Source organism: Scardinius erythrophthalmus (assembly GCF_964197995.2).
Source record: "Scardinius erythrophthalmus genome assembly, chromosome: 2".
Lineage (NCBI taxonomy): Eukaryota > Metazoa > Chordata > Actinopteri > Cypriniformes > Leuciscidae > Scardinius > Scardinius erythrophthalmus.
Genome location: NC_138222.1, coordinates 46,113,293 through 46,137,744, shown reverse-complemented (window position 1 = coordinate 46,137,744; position 24,452 = coordinate 46,113,293). Strand labels below are relative to the sequence as shown.

The 24,452-nt window shown below is 37.3% G+C and overlaps 2 protein-coding genes across 26 annotated transcripts in view; both read left to right on the top strand.

The window, feature by feature from the left end:
- Positions 1–3,740, top strand: part of plekha7b (pleckstrin homology domain containing, family A member 7b) — a 111,165-nt gene extending 107,425 nt beyond the window's left edge. For all 7 annotated transcript variants that reach the window (XM_081359924.1, XM_081359923.1, XM_081359922.1 and 4 more), the window contains one exon: positions 3,029–3,740. In XM_081359924.1, the coding sequence (XP_081216050.1) occupies positions 3,029–3,051 (23 nt within the window). In that variant the 3' untranslated portion in view covers positions 3,052–3,740. The remainder of the gene's footprint in view (positions 1–3,028) is intronic.
- An 8,985-nt stretch (positions 3,741–12,725) lies between these two features.
- sox6 (SRY-box transcription factor 6) overlaps positions 12,726–24,452 on the top strand; it is a 151,170-nt gene continuing 139,443 nt past the window's right edge. For 3 of the 19 annotated variants that reach the window (XM_081359790.1, XM_081359785.1, XM_081359804.1), the window contains exons 1-2: positions 14,579–14,915; positions 17,506–17,622. The gene's annotated coding sequence lies outside the window, so the exon portion shown is untranslated. Of the gene's footprint in view, positions 12,786–14,538; positions 14,916–15,516; positions 15,929–16,543; positions 16,918–17,505; positions 17,623–24,452 lie in introns of those variants that run through there. The other 16 variants (XM_081359786.1, XM_081359784.1, XM_081359803.1 and 13 more) reach the window with 10 other exon arrangements.

Here is a 24,452-nt window from a genome sequence, read left to right as displayed (position 1 = left end):
GATGACCTCAGACCAGTCTTATGTACCTACAAAAAGCTGTTTGTATTATGTAGCAGCAGTTAACTGTGTCACTAGCTCTCTGTGTGTTACTACTGTACACCCCTCTGTTCCTGTTTCTGCTTTAGCCTCACCGCCGGTTAACAGTCCCACCTCACTCCCTCAACCTCCTCCTCCTCCTCCTCCTCCTCTTCCTCCCCCCACTCCTGCTGCCGTCTCTACGGCTCAGTCTGCTCCCCCTCCCCTGAGCAATGGATTTCACTACACCTTTGTCTAATCAGAGAAAAAAAACAAAGTAAGAACTAACCGCTAACCGCTTAGCACGCTAATGTGCTTTTGCTAATTGTTCCGTGTGTGTTTTGACACCTTTTCTGTCTGCATGCTGCATGATTGTGCTTCATCAGGGCTTGTGCTGTACTAGTAACTTCATGAGTTGTGTAGATTGGCCCCCCTCTAACAACTGCCTCCACATCTGGAGATAGAGAGGTGTGTAAATTGTGTGCAAATTGGCTTTTTGTGTACTGATAAGCCTAAAAAGCCATAAACAAATGCTGTCTTTTGTGAAATGTTTGTAATTAACAAAGACTCTGGGAATCACGGAGGCAGCACTTATCGTTGTGTTGCCAAACAACACTTGCTTTGCCATCTGCAAAGAGCTTTGCCATTTTGATGTCCGTGACTGAAATAAAGAACAGAATGGCAGTCAGGGTATTGTAAAAAAAACTTTAGATGTACTTTTCTTCACAAAGCTGTTTCAGTGCAGTTCATGAAAAAGTGTGAATGGCTCACTATGTCTGTCCCACTTTCACCTGCTTTGTGTGTTCTGCTTCCCAGCATGCCCTAAATCAGTGCATTGCTATGCCTTCTCATTTGACATACTGTATGCCTGCCGCGAGCTGTTTTATATACAAGGCACTGTCCACAAATACGGTACACTTTTGGGTCCCATTACTTTTTTTAATGTGTTAAAGGCTCAAATGTCTTCTTGTTTGCAATGAGAACGATTACATAAACCATTATCTAACAATTAAATGAACCTAGCATCAAAAGTAGTTCATTTTACTTTATACCTGAAGCCTTAAAGCATGCAATGCCATTTTTTGGTATTTTTATTTGATATTCAATTTGATATAGTCAAAACTAATTTCTATTTTTAATTAATATTAATCACCATAACTGTAATATTTAGCTTTGTCCCACAAATCCCCCCATTCACCAACTATTAGTAGCTTATAGTTAGGTATATCCCATTGTCATTTGAGGGACCATCAAAATAAAGTGTTAGCAGATATTAAGCAGTCTATTAATACTCTGAGTATTATGTTAACGATCAATTTTTCTGAAGGTTAAAAATCTCCTTTTTCAGACAATTTTTTAATTGGCCGCACCCCACCATGATTATACTGTTCGAGAGATTCGAGTCACCTCATAGCTGTACATTTTATGTTTATTAGCCAGTCCATTTAATCACTGAATGCCTGAGCTGCCTATGTTATTCTGCTGTTTCAGCAGCATTTGAATGAAACTGAGCTGCATGATGCATGCCATGTTTGAAGTGTGTTTAGCTCAACATTGTCTTTATGTAATATGCTGCACTGAAAGAAGGAGAATGGAGCGTGTTTACCTGTCTGCTATTTAGTAAGGTAATCAGGGGCGGATCTAGAAAATTATTTATAGGGTGGCAAGAGGACTGTGAGGGGTGGCAACCCCAAAGCAAACAAGCATTCAATCATCTATACTTAAATTATACTAGATCTACTAAATCAAAATATAACCATAAGAGGCAATCATCGGGGTCCATGCACCAATGGCCCATGTGGATGATTAGCAGTCCAATTAAAATGAATCTTATCATGTTGTTTTAACAGAAAATTTGAATCTTTACTGAAAGTTAGGGTTTGATGAATCAGGTTATAGCAACACACATTTGTCAAAAGGGCAACTGACTTTCAAAGGAAATCACTCTCATATACTGTTAGATTAAACAAGAAGTAAAAAAAAAAATTAGATTTAGATTAATCATGTCATAGGATGTCACAGGACAATTTCAAATGAAAGTGAATATCTTGAAAAAGACAATACAATTGTTTCTTCATTTTAAATGGGAAGCAATATATATATATATATATATATATATATATATATATATATATATATATATATATATATATATATATATATATATATATATATATATATATATATATATATATATATATATACATATATTTTTTTTTTTTTTTTTTTTGTAAGGTGACCTTGGGTGGTCTGAAAGGCGCCTAAAAATTAAATGTATTATTATTAATATTTAATCATGTCTGGCAACTTGAAAAATGTTTATTTGGGTGTGTTAAAGTTAAATATATATACATTTCACAGATATACTTACAAGACCAAACATATAAAGAGCTGTATGTTTTTAACTTAAAGCCTGTCTTTCAAAAATGTAAATCTGGTTAAAACTAGATTCTTACCTAACTCTGCTATTAGTTTCTGTGATCGGGATCTACTTAATGGTTTCATTTTATTTTGTCGGATGTAAAATATATCCATGATGAAAGAGGATGAAAAAGAACTGTAAGAGTCATATCTGTTAAGGAAGTTGACTGCACAGTGCATGTTGATATTTTTTTTGTCATCACATTAAAGTGCAGCTACTAAAATGCGCTAGAGAAAATGCTGTGTAAATGTATATTTTATACTGGGATAAATCTTGGGTGGCAATGATTTTTCTTGGGGTGACAGCTGCCACCCCCACCCCGGTAGATCCGCCCCTGAAGGTAATGCTTATGTTATTTATTTATTTTTAAAGGGAAAAAAGGGGGGGAAAGGCAGTTGAGTTTAACAGACTAAGTACTTGCAAAACATGGGTTTCAACTGTAACTTTTTTCTTTCTTTTTAGCACATTGACAAATTTGTTAATTTAGTACACCCTTATTTGTGGGTCCTTATTTTTCTTAAGTGTATTATGTTATTTGTTTCGCTTTGTTTCTTTACATTTGACATCTCTTACTCTTTATCTCTTTTCTAGCCAAAGCTGTGTCTGGATATTGAGGTGCTGTCACATTCTGAAAACCCCACTAGTGGTGGACGAACTTAAACTCTGCTTATCGAATCACATCGCTCACATTTAGAGATGACGTTAGTGCACTTTTGGACTCACATGGGAACTCACTTCTGACAAGCATTTTTGTAGAGCTTTTATTTGATATGGACATTTTGCTGTGGAAACTGCTGTGCATATGCTGTACAAGATCTAACCATGATAACCCAGATATAGAGAGCCATTTTATATATATTATTGCACTTTTAATATGCACTGTATTGTAGAGAACATTTAAAAGCTCATGTTTCACTTCTCAAGGCAAGACAGAAGTCTGGATGGATTTCAGTTTGAAATACGACGGTAATGTAATGACAAAAAAAGTATTATAAATGTTACGCGTTATAAACATGAAGGGTACAAAAATGTCAAATGTTGATTGTATTTTGTCAATTCAGATGATATTCTTACACCAAATCACTTGAAATATTATTTTTATGTATCCAGCACTGCCAGTTTCCAGTTAGCTTGCAAATGCATTTTATTTTTGTTGACAAAGTTAGGAGGAAAAAATAACAAAATAATATTTTCAGACAGGATTTGTGTGAAACGGGTTGGGGAGGGATATGCCACATACATTTTTTTTTTCTTTTTTCTTTTTTTTTTAAAGAAATTGTAAATATTAAAGATATTAACAAGCTATTTGTCTTTTATTCTGTTTGTGTTATCAATGAAAGAAGGAGAGAGAGATCATTTCAAGTTTTTATCTTCAGGGGAAAAGTGATGTCAAGTAAGGTATTTGTAAAATGATTCGAGGGTTTTACATTTGCATTGCATTAAAAGCAGTCATCAACTTGAGTCTCCCAAAACAATTTCTGAAGACATAGAAATTTATGAAACTTATTTATTGCCCATTAATCATCGCTTCAAGGATTTCCTTTTAAAATGTGCATTGTGTTTTGACCACTATATGATGAGTAAGGTTACAAACATAAGCGTTTTAATATTCGAATTTCACACAGCTTTCTACAGTTCTGATCAGCATTTAATATATAGCTTTCCTGTATATTAATATATAATATAGGTAGTTTTTCTGTAGCTCAAAAAGTGGAGCGCTGGCGCTTGCAATGTCAAGGTCATGGGTTCGATTCCCAGGGAAAGCAAGAACTGATAAGAATGTAAATGTGTACCTTGAAAATGCAACGTTAATCGCTTTGGATAAAAGCATCTGCCAAATGCAAAAATGTAAATGAAATATACAATACTGTGCAAAAGTCTGCCACAGTCCTTCTGGATTTATTTATTCAATTCTGATCAAAAATGTAGAAAGCTATGTGAAATTAAAATGCGTATAAAGGTCTCATTCTTAAATCTATTAGAGAAATATTAGAATACATTTAAGATTGAGGCCTTTATTTAAACTCCACGTTTTGCTGACTGATTCAGTGCCACTTTTGTTTATCTGTTACTAAGTTAGTTTGAATAGCACAATTAAAAAAAGCATCCTTTACATGATGATGATTATCATTGTACCTGCAAAGGACATTTCCTAAGACGCTCTTGATTGGACTTTTTTTGAGTTGTAGTGTGAGTGGGTCTGCATGGCTGTTAGGACACTTTGTGTTGCAGCCCTCAAGTGAGATCTTTATCTGTAATTGGAGAGTAATTACAGTCTCTCCACTGCTGTATCTTGTTCTTTGAAAGCACCTGTGAGACATGCTGCTCCTCCCATAGCTCCACAGCAGGAGCTGCCACATCTCACTGCATCTGATTAGAAGAAGTGAGAGGTGGGCTACTGTGTGTGTGTGTGCGTGTGCGTGCATTAGCGAGCCTGGTGGGCATGAGTTTGATCACATCCGCTTTTCTGCTTATTTTGCAATAAGCGGGCTGTTTTTCCTCCTCCAGCAGAAATCCACCCAAGACCATCCACAGAGAATTGTGGCATTTCCATTTATTGATGTTTGGCTGCTATTTCATATACATTTGTTATTCCGCACTCTGGATTTCAAAGAGAATAAGAAAAAACCCATTATGCAAATTCTGTCCTGTTCTGTTAAATGCACTGAATGTCTCTCGCACTAATGCTGCACAAAATATTTCAGACTCGTTCAAAGAAGTTTAAAGACACGTATGCAAGTACGCCTACAACTGTATTTGGACGCTTTGTCATCCAAGGATTCTGTGACATTGAGTGTTTGAAAAACATTGAACCTTTGTTCAATCCAATTCATTTGAGCATCTACTGCGTTGTTCATAGCGAAGTTCTGGCACGTCACAGGTGCTATTATGTTGATGTAATTCAATTCTTGATGAATACATGGCTGTTTAGGATAGAATAGATGTTCCTTGGAAATGCAGACGGAATGCTGTATTTAAATGTGAATACTGTAAATGTCCTTCATTTAAATGAATGAACGATAGATTGAAGAGAAGGAGGAGGGTAGGGGAGGGGAGGGGGGGGGATTATTGCTCTTTATCCACCGCCCAACTAACTGTGAAAACTCTCAGGAGGATTGTGGGGATTTTCAGCAATAATGTCCATGGCAAGAGCTGTAGTCATTGCCAAGAATCATTTACAAATATGCAGTTGAGTATAGACTATTTGTCAATATTGACATGAATCTGGGTGGTGTTCTCTCCACAGTACTACTCCAAATGCTCTCTGGTGAATTGGAGGCGACTGTTTACTAAATGTCTAGGAGTGACTGAATTAATTAGCTTAAAACTGTGTGCAGCATTTCTCCATGAGTCCATAAATTTGTCAAAACATGATGTGTTTTGGAGTGGCTCAAATCATTCCATTCTGTAAATAGCCACCTGTTTCAAAGTGAAATCTGAGCGGCCGGAGTGGTGTTTAACTATTCTGACCTTGTCTCAAGAATGAAAGCTATGTTGACCCTGGAGTTTGACAGCTTGGCCTAAAGCCCTGCTTTTTTGAATCGATGCTGACAAAACTCCAGTAGTTTATGCCACTATTCAGCTGAGGAATAAACAGAGATAAAAAAGTGCACAAATGAAGCCAAAGTGCGTTTAGTAGTGAAGAACCACAGATGGCCCCTGTAAGGTCAAAGGCACAATGCAATCCGTGAACCTATGAACCTGTGTGGACGCAACTCTATGCCCTCAAAAAACAAAACATAATGTTTACACAAACTTAGGCCTGGTTTTGCAGTACAAATGCAAGCGATTTCTCTTAACCCTCTATTCATGATGCAGCCTTTATTTAAAATGACCAAGTTTGACTCATTGTGACAAAATACAATATACAATTCATGGGCTCTTTCTTCACAAAATATTAGTAGCCTCACAGGTCTATCACATGTGTTGTTTAAATGCATTCTGTTAGAATTATTTTGAATTGTATAGACAATTATATTGCTTATTAGTAAAATAATTGTACTTTTCCAGTAAAATATATAAATTACTCGAATGTATTTGATATTTATAACATAATAGACCATTGAACAGTTTTGAAAGTCTCTTATGTTCACCAAGGCTGCATTTATTTGATCAATACAGTGAAAACAGTAATATTGTGAAATATTTATCATTTTAAATTACTGTTATATATTTTTAAATGTAGCCTATACTTGATTCCTGTGATGACAAAGCTGAATTTTCAGTATAATAATTTGATGCTCACAGTTGAAAAGAGTTGTGCTGTTTAAAAGGTTAGTTCACCCAAAAATTAAAGTCTGTCATTAATTACCTCATTAAATGTCGTTCCAAACCCCTAAGACATTCGTTCATTTACGAAATATTAATCTCCAGCATGCATTTACGGAACAACTTCTGTTCTCGCGTCAATGCAACACATGTCATGGTGCTCTTGTTAATGTGTTGGAGATTAATATTTTGTAAATAAAGTGGTAAATTGTTTTGTTTTTTCTCGCAAAAAGAACCCACGTCGCTTCGTAAAATTGAGGTTAAATCACTGGAGTCATGCATTCATTTTATGATGCATTTACTACCTTTCTTGGGCTTGAAAGTGGTACTTGTGTTGCTGTCAATGGAGAGAGAAAGCTCTCAGATTTCATCAAAAAGATCTTCATTTGTGTTCCGAAGATGAATGAAAGTCTTATGGGTTTGGAACACCATGAAGGTGAGTAATTAATGACAGAATTATCATTTTTGGCCAAACTAACCCTTAGATTTTTTTTTTTTTTTTTTTTTTTTCAAGATTCTTTTTTTTTTTTTTTTTACAATGTAAAAGTTTTTACTGTTTGCTGAATAAAAATATAAATTTCTTTTAAAAAAATCTGCAGCATATAGGCATTATTATTATTTGTCAAATAATAGGTGGTTAATATCAAACTTAATCGGGATGTCAGCTCCTGTTTTGAAAATAAGGACATGGAGCAATAGTTAAATTGATTGTTTAGTTCATTCTCACATGTTGGCATGTGATTGATGCATATAAAGCAGTGTATTGAAAAAACAAAATGACATTAGAGAAAGAAAATTTCCTTTGCAGGAGGGATTGCTCTTCAGAAAACTTTTTTGGGGTTGAAGAATCCCTGTCTGGTCTCTCTAAACTCATTTCAGTTTCTCTCCATTCCCCTAAGCACCAAACTGTGAAACGGGTCACCTGTAGCCAAACCTGTATGTGTGAATAGGAGCATATTGAGCTGGAGAAGAAGCCACATTAGGCATTCTGGCAATATGCCAGTCAATGATATGCATGCGCCCCTTTCTTCACTCACTTATTTCATTGCCCTGACTCTTAGATGTGAAGGGACATCACAGATTCACTATGATATCCATTGTGTGCACCCAACAAATGATATTCAGCTGAAATCACAAATTCCCTCCTTTCCAGATCCATCCACGTCTCTCCGGGTGCTAATAATTCAAAGGCACACAATTACCGTGTTTTAAGACTTTGTGTTGTCTCGACATGGCATTCCCAACACGGCAGGGATCCTCATAGCTTCTGCGTCTGACTTATGCATTCACCTAAGGGAGGATGAGATTCTAATACAAAAGGTACTTTGAATCCAAAACGGTATCTTATGCTCTTTTATCACCATTGATTTACTATCTATATGTTTGGTGAGAGACGCTGAATAATTGAGGAGGTCGGCTTAACATCATTCGGTGTTCTTTTATACACGTCCCTGCATATCTAACAGAAGAATAGATAAAACTAGAACAGAATGTAGGCGGATAATACCTCCGAGTCCTGCCTCATCTTCAGCAGTACAGCAGAGCAAAGATTTACTCATGATCTGAAACGTCAAGCCGTCTTTTGTTTGTTCTCGAGAACAATAAAGATGTTAAAATTCACCGAGACTAACATCTTGGCTTTCTGCTTCGAACAAGATGAGAGAGAAAACGTAATCGTTCCAGACAAACGATTACCTCTGCGTGCGTAAAAAGTGCTGTGCGCAACAAAGCAATGAAACATTTTCCCTAAATGCCCGGCATTTACAATACCTACAGGGAATTGGGCTTTTTGTAAACATAAATGAGGTAAATGTCCTTGGGCTTTTCAGTTGATCCAAACAGTTCTTTTAACTTCAGGAAGCCTTTTTTGCTGCACCTCTCGCATCAAATTAAAGGGAAGCACTGTCTCAAGGCAGAAAAACACAACACCTCGGCTTCGTTTTCTTGCTGTGTTTGCGAAACCTGCCAATTAATCTATGATGAAACCATTTAATGAGGCTCACCTAACGCTTCTGGTGTTGTGTTCTGCACCAACTCTGCGCTACATGTTTCTTTAGGGGGGTTTCAAATGGGTTGGGAAGTTCATGTGCATATTTAGCCTCCATTAACAAAGACTGTGGGTTGCTGAATTGAAAACTGTCTACCAGGGTCAATATTAAAAGCCCTACTTAAAGCTAACTTCAAGAGTTTGAGAAGCCCAATTAAGAATGTTCTGTTACATTTTTTTTGTGTGTGTATTAGATGTTAATGATCTACCATGTATTATTCACAGTTAACCATTAACTCTGTTATGGTGTTAGAAATACAATGTTTGAACCTTGAATCTGCATTTGTCAGATCAGAACCACAGGGCGAGCTGATTTGTCCCAATGTAAAACTTGGACGGAAGTCTTGCACCATTGGTGTTTGATCAAAGTCAAATCAAATCCGAAAGTCTCGTCGGGGGATCTGGGACGTAGTCATTTAGATTTGCATTTATGTAGATTTACACTAATTGGAAAGAACATATTCATAAACCGTCCTAGAGTAAAGAAGCTGAAGCTCACAGTCATGATGTAATTAAGAGCATGTAGCTTTCTTTCATTTAAACGTTTAATTAATCAACTGTTCCTTGTTAACTTGAAAGGAAATTATAATACTAATAAAAAACTTTGATGAAATGTAGAGTGACAAGTAATATTTAGGTCAGCAAATGAGAACAGTGTCCCACTTTGCAGTTCCAAATGGGACTGGGGTGATTTGCATGTATGCAAATGAGGCATGTTTTAATTACATAACTTTAATGTAAAAGTGCAGTACTTCCTAGGCTGTTCTTCTAATCTTTCTTTTAGAGATTCTGGCATTTACTGTATTTTGGAGTGTGTGGTAGATAGAGCGCTCTGACCTCCGACTCGAAGTAACAAAACTGTTTTATGTTTGACCTTGTGGAACATGCTTGATTTACAATAACAGCTCTCACGGCGCTCTAATGCCATTATTCTCTTGCTTTTGTTACCTTACGGGGAGGTGTGCTTGCAGAACAAAACGGACATATTGTTAAAGAGTCTTTTTTTTAAGGACATAAAATTGTAACGCCTTTACAAGAAATGTCTTGCTGTTCTTACCAAACATGTTAAATTTTACAGCACATTCAGGAATCCAAACCACTATTATTTTCTGTTAAAACCCTCTGATTACTAAACCTTAAAAACACTAGATGGAACACACTCCTTGTGTTCCTTTTATGAGTGATAATACAAGGCAAAAATATATATGTATTTATTATTAATAATAATAATGTGTGCAACCATAATGGTTACAATATTTACTTTTTTTTTTCCAGAAGATATTTTCTCCCCATAAACTTTGAGGTCCAGTGTTGTTTGGACACAATTTCGTCTCGAAATAAATTCTTGTGTGTGATTTCGAATGACATGATGGTGAGTAAATGATTACAAAATTTGTTTTGGGGTGAACTATCTTTTTAAGGGTGTAATTGTGTCTGCTTTGTGTTTTGGTAATGAGTTGAAATGTAGGACTGATCTTTGTGTTTCAGAGATGATGCAGATTAAGATGCACAGACCATGCAACTACAAAGAGTTTGGAATCTTATTTATTGATATTGAAGATTATTCATTATTAGATTATTTGACAAGTTATGCTATGCACATGTCCTTTCTACAATACTTTTATATTTAATTAAAATGTCCATGAACTCTTTGAAATGTAATAATGGATTGGGTTTTCCAACCACTGACATTTAAATTACCTCTTCCTGTGTTTCCTGCCACATAATGGTTTGCAGTGTGTCATTTTCTCTCTCGGTTTTTTTTTTTTTTTTTTTTTTATATACACAGACCCTTGAGTGATGCTGAAACCCTTCGGACTACAACGGGGCTGTTTCGTGGAAGGTTTAAATAGAAGTTGTTGTGGAGAATCTTCATCCAGTGTGTTAGGTCTCATTGAGCAACAAAGACACGGTTCTGTAGATTTTGGCTGAAAATGTATCGCTCATTAATTAAACGTATCAGACATATTTTCATGGCTCCTGCAGCTATGGAAATGTCTGAAATGAGTTTTCAATAGAGGCCTCTCATACGCAGATCCTCTGTGAGGCATTTCAATCTACCAGACAAATATATTTGTGAAGTGTTGTTTGCCAGTTCTCAAGTAATCACAGCAAATCATATGGCAGCCTCCATATTTCCTTTGACAGAAGAGTGCGGCCTAATTAAACATGCAGAACTGGAGAAGAACACATGTTAATTTAATGTAACAAAAATGTTGATTTTTATGCAGGCCTTTTTTAAATATTAATAGGCTAGGCTTGAATTTCATGATGCATCAAAGCATTTCATGATATGCTAATGTGATGAATGCTGCCTCTTTCTCTAACGAGCTGGACAGAACATTGGTCCAGACCAGACCTGCAGGCTTGAACCCGCACGCTCACACCCGCAAAATGCTTAATTACAGGCGCATAGTTCAGAAAAGACCTTTTGATTTTAGGATTTTGTCAAAGGGACCGCAAAACATGACTTGTACATTTGTTCAGAGCTAATTAGTTAAGACCTGAACACTATTAGGGAGACAAAAATGAATCACGTCCTTGTTAAAACCTATAAGTATTTGAGTGACTGTTTTGCAGTCAAGGCCAAACTACATCAGAGGCATTAACCAAAGATTAAATAAAACAAACTTACAATTTATTCATGAAAAGAATTTGGTTTTAAAAGAAGTTTTATTACAGCTCTCTAAAACGTTGTGGTCTTTTACACATTGACTCAAATTTGCAGATTGAAGAAGCTCATTAGTCAGAATTTCTCTTTTAATCGAGACTTACTGTTGGTCCTCTGATAATGTGACTAGCAGCCACGTGCGTTTTTCATTTTCGTTTTAAAAAAATGCATACAAATAATAAATAGCCTTCAATTGTTAGGTTTAAGAATGCCGTTGAAGCTCAACCCCATATCTAACCGTTATCTTAGAATTAAAAGATTTCAAAAACAAGAACACATCCTACTTGACAATCACTGCAAGTATTAAGAAGCAATCCAGAGGTGTAATTCCTCGAGTAATCAATGGGTGGCGCATTAGCCCTGTACAAAACATCGATGAGCGGCGTCTACCTGACGCTGTACCTGCCTTCTGCAGGAGCACGCGAGCTCTGGTTGTTATTCAGCGCAACTCTACCTAAAAAGTAAGACGTTCTTTTTAAGGACTAAAAAAATGCTAACCACCAAAATACAATTTAAAACTGAATGATAAAATAATTACTTTCAGGCAAAAACGAAATTTCTGTGGTCTGAAACCCGTTTGAGCTGGCTACCTTGACAGTGAATGCTGTCTAGTCAGGTAGCTCACTTGGTTTTGAGACACAGCCTGTGTTTACCTTCAGAGAAACACTTGTCTGAAGACTGTTGGCTGCATTTTTTATTTCATGAAGTGTTTTGCGCGGTGGCAGTTTGAATGTGCCTGTTTACATTTTTCAGCTTGTGTGAAAACATCGACATCAATGAACCAGTCAGAAAATATGTCTGCACCTTTTCGCTATATTAAGCTGAAATTTCGAACAGCCAAACGAATTTCAGATTGAAAAGTAGCCTAATGATTGTCACTGTTTGAAAATGAGGCGTTTAGGGAAACTTTTTGAAATACTTTCGGTGTCTGCTGGAATAGGCTGTAAAAGAAAAAAAGTTTCAGTGCAGTGGCTTTATTGCCTTGAAGGCAAGGCTTTGTTTGAATAATTAATCTTCTCTTTGGTGTAGATAGAATCTGGGGATGAAGATGTGACGCGTGGATAGGATTTTTCTCAGGAAAAAAGGGAATGTGAAAATGAAAGACAGACAAGAGCCAGAACAGATGTGATGAGATGTTGTGAAAGGATATCTATTCTGGCATACCCGCTACATCCTTAATCCCCCCCCCCTCTCTCTCTCTCTCTCTCTCTCTCTCTCTCTCTCTCTCTCTCTCTCTCTCTCTCTCTCTCTCTCTCTCTTTCTCTCTCACTCTTCCTCCCTCCCTATCTCCCCCTTTCTTTAGCCCTGTGTGACTCTTCAGTTAACAAACAGCATTTTCTTCTGCATCTGCCCTTATCATTGTAAGTACAACATTGTATTGTGTATGTATTGTTTTCTTTCGTATTGAATTTATGATATTTTCACCACAAAATAAATAAAATAAGATGCAAGCAATTTTATATAAAAAAAGGAAACCGCGACAGTTGACAGATTAGGCTATATGCGATTTTTAACTACCTACTTTAGTTTTTACTGCATGTCTTTGTAACTGCTGAACAGAACTGTATTTATGTTTCCGATCTCTGCATAAGTCTGTCAGTGTTGTAGTTTTTTTTTTTTTTTTTTTTATGTCTGACCAACCAGCATTCCTGAAGTGCGCTGCACATTCAAATATAGGCTATTCAAACTCATCTGACCTGATCTTTGTCTGTTTAAGAGCGAACAGTTTCTTCACAACTTAATATAATTATACGGTGGATTGTCTAAAAAGCTGTCTGGAGAGGAATGTCTCCGTAGTTTTGTTCATGCACTTTATTGGTAACTTCTTAAATATTTCTATAGGCTACCAGTGTAAAGGAAACCGTTTCACAGATGTGAACAAATGTTTGTGTTACAAGACAGTGTTAAGCCAAACATATATATGATTTAAAAATATACATATATAGGCTATATATATAGCCTATATATATTATAGGCTTTGCGAAAAAAAAAAAAAAACAGGTTTGTAAAACATTTGTGATTTATTTCAAAATCGTTTACCTGAATTCGAATAATCATCATGCCTGTGTCCGTGAAATTAATTTGGAATAGCCTACAATTTTTAAACAGCTTATTGTGTAAAAGAAAATCAGTTTTTATTTTATTTTTTGCAATAATGAGACAATGTAATTATTTCCCCAGTTTCAGGGAGACTATCACTGGAGGTGATAAGTTTAAATTCTGATCACAATGCCCTAATTCATCAATAGCCTATATCGATCAAATCAATTGCTATAATAGCCGATGCTTTTTAAACACGATTCTTCTACATTCGGTTTTGTAGAATGACCTGAGATGGCCTTGGTTGTTGGCACAAGACTAACTTCAATAATCGTTCCAGGTGTAAAACACTGTTTTACAATCTTTTGAGAAGAAGGCGCGTTGGATAAATATAGGCTACGCAGTAAGCATTTTATAGCGGAATTAACCATTTTTTCAATTTTATAACATAATAAACGTCTGTGTGAGAGATACGTTACGATTTTTCCTCTGCGTGAGGATTAGCTTATAGGTAACTTCAAATTCCATAAAAATGCTCATAGGTAAGATTTTTTTTTTTTTTTGCCGTCGCTTAGAACTTTTTTCGACATGTTATCCTCAAAAGTAGCCTAGTGTAAAGCAGTGAAATCACAATCTTTACATTTTCACCTTTATATCACGTTCAAGTCCCTAGCTCCAGCTTAATCCAATAACAAAATTTGCATATTGGGCTATAGAGATAGTATAGCCACCCTAAGCTTTTTCCTAATCAGCACTATGGTCGCTGTTGCAAATGCAAATGAGTTTTAATTTATAACCCATTTATTTTTAAATAGCTAGGCTATAACTTTAACAGATGTCTTGACGCGTGAATATTTACAAATGTTTTTAACGCGAAATTTTATATGGCTAACAATATCCTGACATTTGAAAATGTACATCACCTGAGTTCTTTTTCCACTTCACAATACACTATTCTACGCCACCTCTCTCTCTCTCTCTCTCTCTCTCTCTCTCTCTCTCTCTCTCTCTCTCTCTCTCTCTCTCTCTCTCTCTCTCTCTCTCTCTCATGTGTTGTCTGGGAGGGGGAGCCCTGCCTCTTTCCTCAGATCAATGCCCTGGCCACTCACTTTCTGATGTTGCACGACGGGAAATGCTTTGAATACTTGCGACATGGCCGCTTGCATTGATTGCCAAGATTGACAGCAGTAACCATCGTCTTCTGTCGCTTCTGTTTTAGAGTAGTGAGGAAATCGCGATAAATATACTTGCAACTGCTCTCAGCAGTTTTGACAGTTCAACTTCATACAGCCAAAGCGGGATTCCCTCTACGGTCAGTGGAAGCGACACACTTCAGTTTTCTTCTTTCTTTGCTTCTACACTCCAGTGTTCATTATCTTTAACCTGTTTCAAAACCAAAAACGGGATACGGCGAAGACGAGCGCTTGTTTTGGTACCCTGCTCACATCAAGGTAAACTTTTATCATTGATAACCTGTCGTCCGTGATTTCGTGTCTTTTCGTCATGTTGCGTTTATCGTCTTTTAACATCGCAGCTACCGTATCGATACATTCACGTGTTATTTACAGAAGCTTTACAGTAAGTGTCCAAACTATTTGAAAGGGGTTGCTTGTCCAGGATTGATATTTGTCTAAACGGTCATTTTCAACGAAGAGTGACGCATGATAGCCTACTCCGTAGACCGATGACGAGGAACGATTAAGAGCTTATTTCTTAACAAAAAAACCGCAAAAATCTAGTCGATTAACAGAAAAAAGTTAAACAGACATCACCCAAGCGGTTCTTGTATGTTCTCCCAGCAGTTATAATGTTTTGTTTGTACTTCATTGTCCGCTATTGTAACTATTGTAGCCTAGTGTAGCCTGCTCACAAACGCACGCGCCGAAAGGAAACAGTGATGCGCAGGTTTGATTTCTAACAATGTACGTCTGATAATAACTCCAGGTGCAGTGCTATTTAATTAGTTTTATTTCTGAGTAATAGATATCATGTAGTTGTCATCCGGACGGCGGATAAGTTCACTACACCGGAGGTAATTTCACTTTTGTCCACAGAGCGGTACTATTCATTGACAATAACGGGAGAAGCGCTGCTATAGCCTAGGTGGTAGGCTACTGGCAAGTATCCGATTCGACGTCGTTTTAACTTTCTCTCTATTAAAAACTGGACATGCTTTGTGTTTTTAAAGATCAGACACCTTTCCAGCCCGCGAGAGATAGCTAAGCAGGTAGTTAAAAAAAAAAAAAAATTCTGAAGGCAAAATTGTTCTCTAAGCGAGCATGGGAATTGTTTCTCAACTTTCGCTCGAGGTCAGGCATATTGACCTTTGAAGAATGCATAAGCCATAAATTAAAATGAAGTCCTCATCTAAAGCTGAACCATTTAGAGACAATAAGCAACTTGGACAAGCAGACTCCTTTTAATCTCCCAGGTGCTCTGATATACAACTGCATTCAGACTGAAAGTAAGTGAACTCCGGGAATTATTTCTTATTTATTTGATCAGAATGTGTGATATTTTATCTGAGAAATTATGGCGCTTATTAAAACGTTTGTTAACGTACTTTTCGCTTTTGTTTTAAAACGTCAACCAGATAGGCTATGTGTAATAATAATAATAATAATAAAAACTTTACACAAAAAATCATATAGCCTAGTAGTTTGAAATTACATTGACAGTGAATTTCTATTCAAAATAAATCCAGTAAAACAATTTTAGCGTTTATTTTTTGTATAACGCGATTTACACTTTGCGTTATCCTTTTTCTGCCTCTTTTTAAAGTTTCGTGCTGTAGGCTACATGACGCTTTTGAGATTTCCAGAAACAGAGCGGTGAGGTAGGCTAGCCTATGAGAGGACAAATGGAGCGCAATGTGTGTGAACTCAGTCTGTGGGACACCGATAGCCCATCATCTCATGGGTGTTTCCCAAAAGTAGACCCTCATACCACGCAGATAAGCCCTTTTTTCGACTGCTGCACGAGATGCGATAATATTTTAATAAGGAACATAACACAACACGCCGACGTAGGCTATGACGGAATGTATTGGTTTTTAAAAACTCCTGAAGCCCCCTCAGACACGTCAAACGGGACATTTAAAATATTACAAAAATTAATACACATAAATGACTTCTTGTTAAACACTTTTCCGGCGCTAGAAAGCGAAACACTCTCCTCCTTTTTTCTTTTCACAGAAACACAAAAGCTTTGTTGTTCCCGTCAGGGACGCAACCTGACACCTTAATTAAACACAGCTTAACTTTGCTAGTTTTTCTCTCCTGAAATTGTGTCTAGTCTGTAAGAATAACCGGGTGTCTAATAATACATTCTTGTCTTAAGTGAGAGGGGGCTGTTTGAAAAACAATCCCCTTGGCTTGTCCCTCTGTTGGGGTGAAGTTGAGCCCGTAATGGCATTTTGTTTTGAGCAGTTGCTGTTAGCTGTTCCCTCATAAGGTAAGATGGCACTGGAGCCCAATGGAACATTTATAATTAGACTGCCAGTTCAGCACATTGTCCTGATTGCTATACAGGGATGTGCTGCACGCAATAGAGATAGACTTATTCACTGCCTTTGAGAAAGGGTCTCACCTATATCCCCCTTATGTACTTATTCTAAAGTCATGCATTTAAAATACAGACCGTGGCTACCTGTATTAATTCATCGAGATTTAAAAAGGAATCAAATGTGTTATTTGCCAATACAGAATCTAATGAATTTATTAAAAAAAAATCCCTCCTCTTTTATTAGGGTTAACACACTTCACAAATGTAGTACGCATCCGTGTTTTTTATTTTTATTTGTTTAACTTCACTGCTCGCTGTTTCAAGTTTAAACGCAGTATTCATGCAAGCTTATTTTTCATGCAGACTGGATTTTCCAAATGTTTTCTTTATGGCCAGAAATGAAGTATGATTGAAGGTTTTTGCGCAGTTTCATAACTATATTTCACAGACAAATGCACTTTCATTTTCGCTGAGATTAAAGCGTTTGAGATAATGACGATCTCCGTTGATGTTGTTGTTGTTGTTTTTTTTCTTCAGGACTTTCTGCCCGTGGATTTGGGGAGGAACTTGTGGTTTTGTGCAAGTAAAGAGCATTTCCTAACTGGATCCGGCGAGCAGATACCGACAGATCGCAGACGAACGCTTATGGTGCCAGTAAGTTCAGAGATTTGGACCGTATTCTATTCTGCGATGCCTCACTTGTCTTTGAATAGATCTTATGTTCTGAGACTTGACAGCTGGAATATTTATTTTAACACGCAGTGTGTGAAGTAGGCTAGGGTTTTAGTTTTTTTTTATACTCTAATTATTCTTACAGTTCATGCGGATTAATACAATTTTATTAGAGATTATTATGCAGTGATGATAGTTTTGCATTTTTTAATTGAGGCATTTCATCGTTAAAGGGATTGAATCATGAGGCTCTAAATCGTTAAAACACTCGCGGAGTGTCATGATACCTTGCAGTGACTGAGTGATTTAATTTCATGCCATCAAAATGCATTTCATTTAATCTTTAAATGCGTGCAAAATTATTTTAAGATACATTTATACAAAATATAATTTTAAGATACATAAAAGATATCAGACCACTTTATTTGATACTCAGTGTTTCATATATAAATCATTTTGAAATGAGAGAATCACTTTTCTGTGCATGCAGGATATAATAAGTTCAGTTGTTTAGCTATAATTAAGTATGTTCTCTGTTATAAAGGGACTTTTGATTACTTTCTTGGGAACATTAATTGCAGAGCTGGCATCAGTTGAATGCATTATCAGTCCTAAAATCTGGACAGTAAATGAACTTTGAATAATTCTCTTTCATGTGCCACAGTCTGTTGTTTCTAGAGGTTGTCTGCCATATGTTTTAGCACTTGAGAAATATTGTCTCAGATTTCTCTACCAGTAATTTTGAGTTTTAATCCGTTTTCAATGGTTTTACACAGCTTTGGCATTTTATTTATTGCCTGTTTTATTATTTACATTTTCATTGACCTAATTTGGCCTCGCTTATCGCTTCCTACTTTAGTAAAGCAGTATGTCTTTAATCTTTGAAAAGATGTTGTTTATACGTCTTAAGTGGATGTATATCTGGAAGATAAAGTAAAGGATGAAGTGAGTGTAGCGAATAATTTTTTGAGCTCAAGCAGTTTATTTATGAACAATCACGTTCTTATCAGAGCCAATTCTTTCAAAATGATATTTCATCTAATAATTTAGTAAACGAATACTCTTGTTTTAACTCTTGTTCATTTTTTTATTTTATTTTTGTTGTGCAGTAGTGCGTAACCCAGTGTACAGTAACATATTTAGTGGAAAAGAGCAAGTTGTGAGGTTGTGTTAGATGCTCAGGTGTAAGTGTCGTCTATAGTTCTGTCTTGTATTGGAGGGGTTAGAACAGTGCCAGCAGAATCCTAATGATAAACAACACTGGAGGTAAACAACAGCAGGCCTGGTAAAGGTAAGCAGCACGCCAGCCGTAGGGGAGGAATGCATGAGGAGGAAATGTGGCAGCACATGTTGTGACATCTGTCTTTATAAGTGTTAGCTAATTTGCTGTGGAATATTTCAACAATGATCAAAACCGATGGCAACATGTTTATTAGAAGGCTTTTTTCCCCTTTTGTGGCAGAATCTCTCAAGTTTCTGGAATGTGTTATTGAAGCTTTGCTGCACTTTTAATTATAGTGAGTTTTGTCTACTAATTAGCGAAATAAGGAAGACACTATGGAAGGTGGCGTTTTCTTGTGGATGATATTCAGATCTTGAATGACTACATAAAGCATGAATTTCTTTTTGCAACTGCTTATTATTATGCACATGCTGATGTTTAAGTGCATGCAGTGTCTTTTCTCGCGGCCGTCCACTGCGTTCCTGCAGAATGATAGATCCATTGTCATCAAGGAAGATGGCACGCTGACAGCTGCTCGAGATCCCCAGGGCTTCCAGTATCTACTATGATTTAATGATTTACATAGGCAGGAATGCTGACCCTGGACGCACCGAAATGAAATCAAAGCTGTAACAATCAAATGACAGATAGATATGTAGTCTTGTGAAGACCTTTAACATTAGGTCTTAAGTATTTCTTTCCTCCTGAGCAAGTATAAATTATCCAACCTATACTTATCTGCGGCTTAACAACACACCCAAATTGCAGTCTTGCTTCTGAAAAAAAGATAGTGAAGCTAGAGCTTAGGAGGCCTTGTGAAATGCCAATACAGGTGGCCGTGTCTTTCAGCGACTGACTAAAGGCCTTTTTTCTCTACAACATTTTGTTTTTTGCCCTTTTGCAACCTCAGGTCTAGATGTTGCAATGGCACAAGGATAAAAAATTAAAGACGTCTTTGATGTCCTCGACACTCTTTGTAAACGAAGGCCACGCTTTTTTGCCCTCCACTGAAAACGCATGTTCACCTGTGGCCTGATGCTGCACAATGAAGTGGAGATATAGATGCTTTTCACTCCAAAATATTACTAAATGCTTTCTTTTCCTCATCTTCTCACAGCATTTGCCTGATAACAGGATGTGCTAGCACAATAATAGAGCTGCTCTTTGAATGTGTTCCATCAATGCACACTATTGCTTAAATCAAAATGTCCCGAACTTAGTGTTGCATGACACATAAAGCCTACTTTTCTTTGAAATTAGGTGCATGACAAATATGCCTTCTGTATCATGAAATATTTTCCTATTGTTCTCTCTCCTAGCTCTTTTATAAGCACACATGAATATGTAGATTTAATGCTAGGGATCTTTGGGACTGTGTGGTTGTTGACACTGGCTTTATTGGTGGTTATAATCAGCATTATCAGGTCTAGGCTGTGGTGTAGCATATTGTTTTTTGTTTTTTTTTTTTAAATCAGAAGATGATTTCTGCTGTGCAGAGGAAGATTCTGAGGCCATTTCCATTTCAAAGGGGTTTGCTGTGCTTGCTGGCAGTAATTAAAATGCAGTGGTTTGGAGCCTGTATACACACACGCGCTCTGGGGTGGAGGGTTTGCTGGGAGAGAGTGAGCGGAGGGAACCGTGTGCAGGCGGTTGACTCCTGCATGCGTCTCCAAATGCACTTATAATTTTGTACAAATGTTTATGCCAGTCCGTGCTCTTTTGTGGAGAGCTTGTCTCCTGGCCAAAACCATTTCAAGACAAAGTTAGTTTGCTTTTTCCTTAACCTTCTTGTTGTGGCCGCTCTCTCCCTCTCGCTCACTGCAGCTGCTCTCTGACACAGGCTTTGGCACATGCTTAACCTTTAATTGGTGCATGAATAAATAATAAAAATAAATCTGTTGATATGGACTCTGTGTTTAGGGCTAGTCCTTTGCTGTTCGCAATTGTCCTTGCATTTTTTACTTCACCTCTTTCATCCTCCATTTTTAAGTAATTATAATTAATATATAATGTAATTTATAAAAGTAGTAAATATTGCTGAATGGTAGATGTCGTGATTTATCTTAGACTTTATAGACTTTGTGTCACTTTTTTATTGTAGATGCTGAAAAAAGTCTGCAGATGCTGTACTGTTATATAGGCATCAAGAATTTAACTGGAAAGTACTATGATTTTGCATAAGCTTCTTGTTCATTTTTTAATATTAATAAGAGGTACTCTATGAATTCATCATGCTTTATTGGGGTAGGAATGATGTGTATTGAGTTTAGTATAGTAAGCATTACATTTTTGAGACTCCGTAATTCCCTCTTACATGCCTGCAACTCCACTAAACAACAAATTTAGTAGCTTTTTATTCTAGTATTTATCACTTTCACAATGTGAATTTCATATTACATCATCTTATGGTGAAAGTTTGCTGTGTTAGCTAAATCATTGTCAAACACGGATTAAGGGAATCAGGACAGTGTTGGGAGCTAGGCACTATTTAGTTCGAGATTTGTGATAATCCTGGCCTTTCGTGGTAGAGAATAATTGATCATTATCCTAAAATGCTATGTGTTCCATTACAAAGGGATTGTGCAGCCCCCGGCAGAAGACTCCGCCCACTCTGAATGCTCTGCTATTAGATCAAATGTGAGCCAGTAAGATCAAGCTGGCAGATTGCCCTCTACCTAACTCTCATAGTACGCATGTGATTAAGCAGGTCAATATGTGATGCTCCAGATTCCTATAAGTCTGCTTTTATGTGATGGATCACAAACCACAGTAAGTTAGTCCATGATGACATGATGTCCATAATATAATGTTTAAAATGTTTGATATACATATTTTAATATGTTTTATATATACACATAATTTTATATAGTTGATGTACTTCAATCATTTGTTCATTCTAGCATGTTCGGGATAGAAGGCTTGATTTAGCCCTCACAACATAGAAAATTATTTTTGTTAAGAACTGTCAAAGAAATATCCACCCTGAAGTTGAGTTCCTCTTAAGACAAAAGGGCCTTTGAATTCCTGGGACTTTTCTGTTTTGTGAAAGAAACCCTGTTGCTATCTTCTTAAACAGTTTTGTAATGAATTAGACTTTGTTTTTTTTTGTGTTAATGAGAATCTTCTAGAATGAAGAAATGCTGAAGCTTGGAGCTAATTGCAGGCATGTTTTTTGATAGGACATCTAAAAGTCTGGAAATTTTTATGGAAAAAACAGGAGATTTGATGCCAAAATCACATCACCCATAGTTTCTGTGTGTGTGTGTGTGTGTGTATGTGTGGAAACTCAGGATGCAAAATGCCAGAAGCAAATTAAAGTGACAAAGGAGGTTGGTAAGGAGAAGGGAGGAATGCTGTGGCTGTGTGTCTGACAGTAGTTCAACTGAAGTATTTTATAAACCAGCCCCTTTTGTTTCCTATTCTGCGATTATGTGCACCCGCTTGCAGTTTTAAAGGCTTTCTGCCGTCGGTGTACATGTGCGTCACAAGAAAATGGCTTCAGCAGACCAAACCACAAGTGTTCTCTCTCTCTCTCTCTCTCTCTCTCTCCCTCCCTCACACTTATCTCCATCTCTCTTTTCTTTCTTTCTGAATAAGAAAAATGCTCTGCTACCTGACTGCCAATGTAATAAGATGTAGTGCAGCAGCAAACAGACAGATTGAGAGAAAGCCCTTGACTATCTTTATGGATGTGTCCATGAACAGCTTTTGATGATGGGTCAAGTGGTGACAGCAACTGATGTGTGATAAGTGTGTGTGTTAGCTTGATCTGCCATTCTAGCCTTCACAGTTTAGAGCGCGGCTTGGCTCAATGGTCTCTACGTGAAGAGACTCAGCAGTTAATGATGTTGGTCTTAATTCAGAGCTGCAGAGCTGGGAGCATGGAGTGAAGAAGGTTCCTGAAGATCCCATAGGGATCATTCATCATTCCTGGGGTCATGGCACTACTGGCTCTAAGATAGTGGACATGAAAACTCTAAAGGTGCGGTCAATTCACCATTGTTGCAAAATAGTAATCGAAACACAGATTTCGAGTTCAAGTTCACATCACTTCTTGGTTTGAAAGTGACTTCTATGGGAGCCGTGCGTTTTTTTGCCTGTGAAATTAAATGAACATTCGCTATTGTGACTAAACCTCAATGGCAAAATTTTAAAGTAGTTTTGATTCAGTCCCACTATAGATTTCACACTCAGTTCTCATCCATACATACGCAAGCAAAGACATCTCATCTTCTTGAGAATTCACATTTAAAGTATGGACACGCTTAAAAGCTGCACATTTTGTGGTGTTGTTGAGGTAATTTATTATACGTTGAAAGTGAAGTCTTTCCTCTTCCGCTCTCTCTCTTTTTGGCTTTGCCAGGATGTATTAATCACACCAAAGTGAAAACACCAGGCTGGAAAAAGTGAATGTTTTCTTGCAGAGGAAAACAAATTGAAATTGAATAAAAAAAAATTAGCCCCTTTTTCATTAGTTTGTCATGTTAAATCTTTGGGCAGGAAGGTCTACGAACATAATTTAAGCCCTAATTTTTCTTATGAGTAGTTGTGGTGTCAAAAGGGCTGTAATGTAGTGATTTTTTTATTTTTTTTATAGGATGGCAGAAATCTGTTGAAATAATGGAGAGAATATTGCGGTTATGCCTCCCCCGCATATCTTTGGAGCCTCTTTGACGTCTATCAGCATACCCACACCGGCACTCAAATCACTCTGAATCACTCATCGTAGGCCAGAGTTTAGGAACATACGAACTCCACAAAAAGAGGGAAGCTGGAATAAAGGGAAGATCCTGGCAGGCTTACAGCCCCACCAGTCTTTTTCCACCGGTGGGCATGTCGTCCTGCGGCGCTCCGTCATGGGCCTGCAGCTGAAAAAGCTCACTCATAGCACACACTGTTTCTCTAGCAGGAAAGAAACCGAAACTATGACACAGGGCTAAACTAAACCCCCGAGACCTGCCAGGATGCAAATAAGACATTTTCTCCACAACACTGGTCGCCCCAGAGCCAGGGCTTTTTCACCTTGTTCCAGTTGGTACTAGAGCCGGGAGCTGCTCCTGCTGTTACCTTGAAAACACTTCTCTTCTCCTGATTCATTTATAGCAGCTTCTACTACTATTAGAGTGTTACTTAAAACTTTGTTCAAGCATTGTATTAATATTTGCAATGAGTGCAACATGTTGGTAATTGGGGAGCGGTGAGGTGCATGCGCACTTAGGGGATGCAAGCTTGAGCGATGATGGCGCATGAACGACTTGCGGTGTGGTGTCAGAGGGGAAGAATGTTTTCTGTCTCTGATTGGAGGTGGTACTTAGATGACAAGAAAGAGAAGTTGTGAAGGGGGAGGGAGCAGTGGAAGAAAGGAGCAAAAGATGGCCCTACTCTTCTTCACTGTTGCTAAATTTATTCCATCTGCAGGGTGGAGGAGTTTGGGCTGACTCCAGACCAGAGAGAGGCTTCTAATTAAATCGTCATCATTATCAACTTGTGGTCAACGATCATCCTAGAACGCTCGCTCTTCCAAGATGAACATGGAACCAGAGAGGCTTTTCCTTCAAGCCTTGTGTTGGACAGAATTAGAAAGCGAAAA